Raw genomic sequence first — 1133 nt, forward strand, 5'->3', positions numbered from 1 at the left:
ACGGACGATTGCTCGCTTTTCGAGAAGAAGAGATCACCGTCAGATTGTACGTACGACGGCTACAGCGATAACGCGCGACTTGTGACATGCTCGTGTTGAACGACTCGGAGGACGCGACAGATAAGAATATCTTTACGACTGCGACGATCAACGATATCATCAAATCGACATTCGGTAGCGTTAAAACAAAGACGAAAACAGAGACGAGAAAGAAGCTCAATGCATCGAACGTTCAATTTTTACATTTTATCTCTGGGATTTGCGGTACGAAACATCTGAACAATGACTGAAATTCTTAACATCGGAGGCGAGCCGGTCTTTGACGATCGCATCGCCAAGATCGAGACTCACACGTACAACTTGTACGCCAACACAACGTTCAAGTATAGCGACGAGATACAAATACTCATACAACAGCAGGATCTGTATACGTTGCCGTGCGAAAGTTTTCTCTACGTCGAAGGAACATTGACGGTGACCGGAGCAGCCGGCCAAGCCGATAACGTGGTATTGGGGAATAATTTCGTCGCGTTCATGTTCGATGAAATTCGATACGAGCTCGACGGTGTGGAGATTGATCACTGCAGAAACGTAGGAATAACCAGCACGCTCAAGAACTACGTAACGGTATCGTCCGACAAAAGCGTGATCCTGCGAAACGCGGGCTGGGAACCACATAATAACCCAAACGGATACTTCAACTTCTGTGTACCGCTCAACCTGTTACTGGAATTTTGCGAGGATTACAAACGCGTGGTGATCAACGCTCGTCACGAATTAATCTTGATACGATCGCGCACTGACAACAATTGTCTGGTGGGAAGTCTCGCGTTGGAGCCTACTGTCAAACTACTCAAGATACAGTGGCAAATGCCTCACGTGGTATTGAGCGAGTTCAACAAGCTGTCGATGCTGCGCGCCTTGGAAAACGGACGATATCTAAGTATGGGTTTCCGTTCGTGGGATCTGTACGAGTATCCCCTGTTGCAGAACACGACCAAGCACTCGTGGGCCATTAAGATCGCGACTCAGCTCGAAAAACCGCGATACGTCGTCTTCGCTCTGCAAACGGGTCGGAAGAACGTCATGTCCGCGGACACGAGCCGATTCGACGACTGCAAATTGACCAACGT

The 1133-nt window shown here is 48.5% G+C and overlaps 1 protein-coding gene across 1 annotated transcript; it reads left to right on the plus strand.

Annotated features, from left to right (window-relative positions):
- Nucleotides 1–282: 282 nt before the first annotated feature.
- Nucleotides 283–1072, plus strand: LOC112453512 (the record flags this gene model as incomplete). The annotated part of the gene is made up of 2 exons (XM_025014300.1): nucleotides 283–756; nucleotides 865–1072. Coding segments are annotated over exons 1-2 (682 nt in total), but the record flags the coding sequence as incomplete, so codon positions are not given.
- Nucleotides 1073–1133: the final 61 nt, after the last annotated feature.

This window comes from Temnothorax curvispinosus, unplaced genomic scaffold, assembly GCF_003070985.1.
Source record: "Temnothorax curvispinosus isolate PA1 unplaced genomic scaffold, ASM307098v1 QBEX01004438.1, whole genome shotgun sequence".
NCBI classification, from domain to species: Eukaryota; Metazoa; Arthropoda; class Insecta; order Hymenoptera; family Formicidae; genus Temnothorax; species Temnothorax curvispinosus.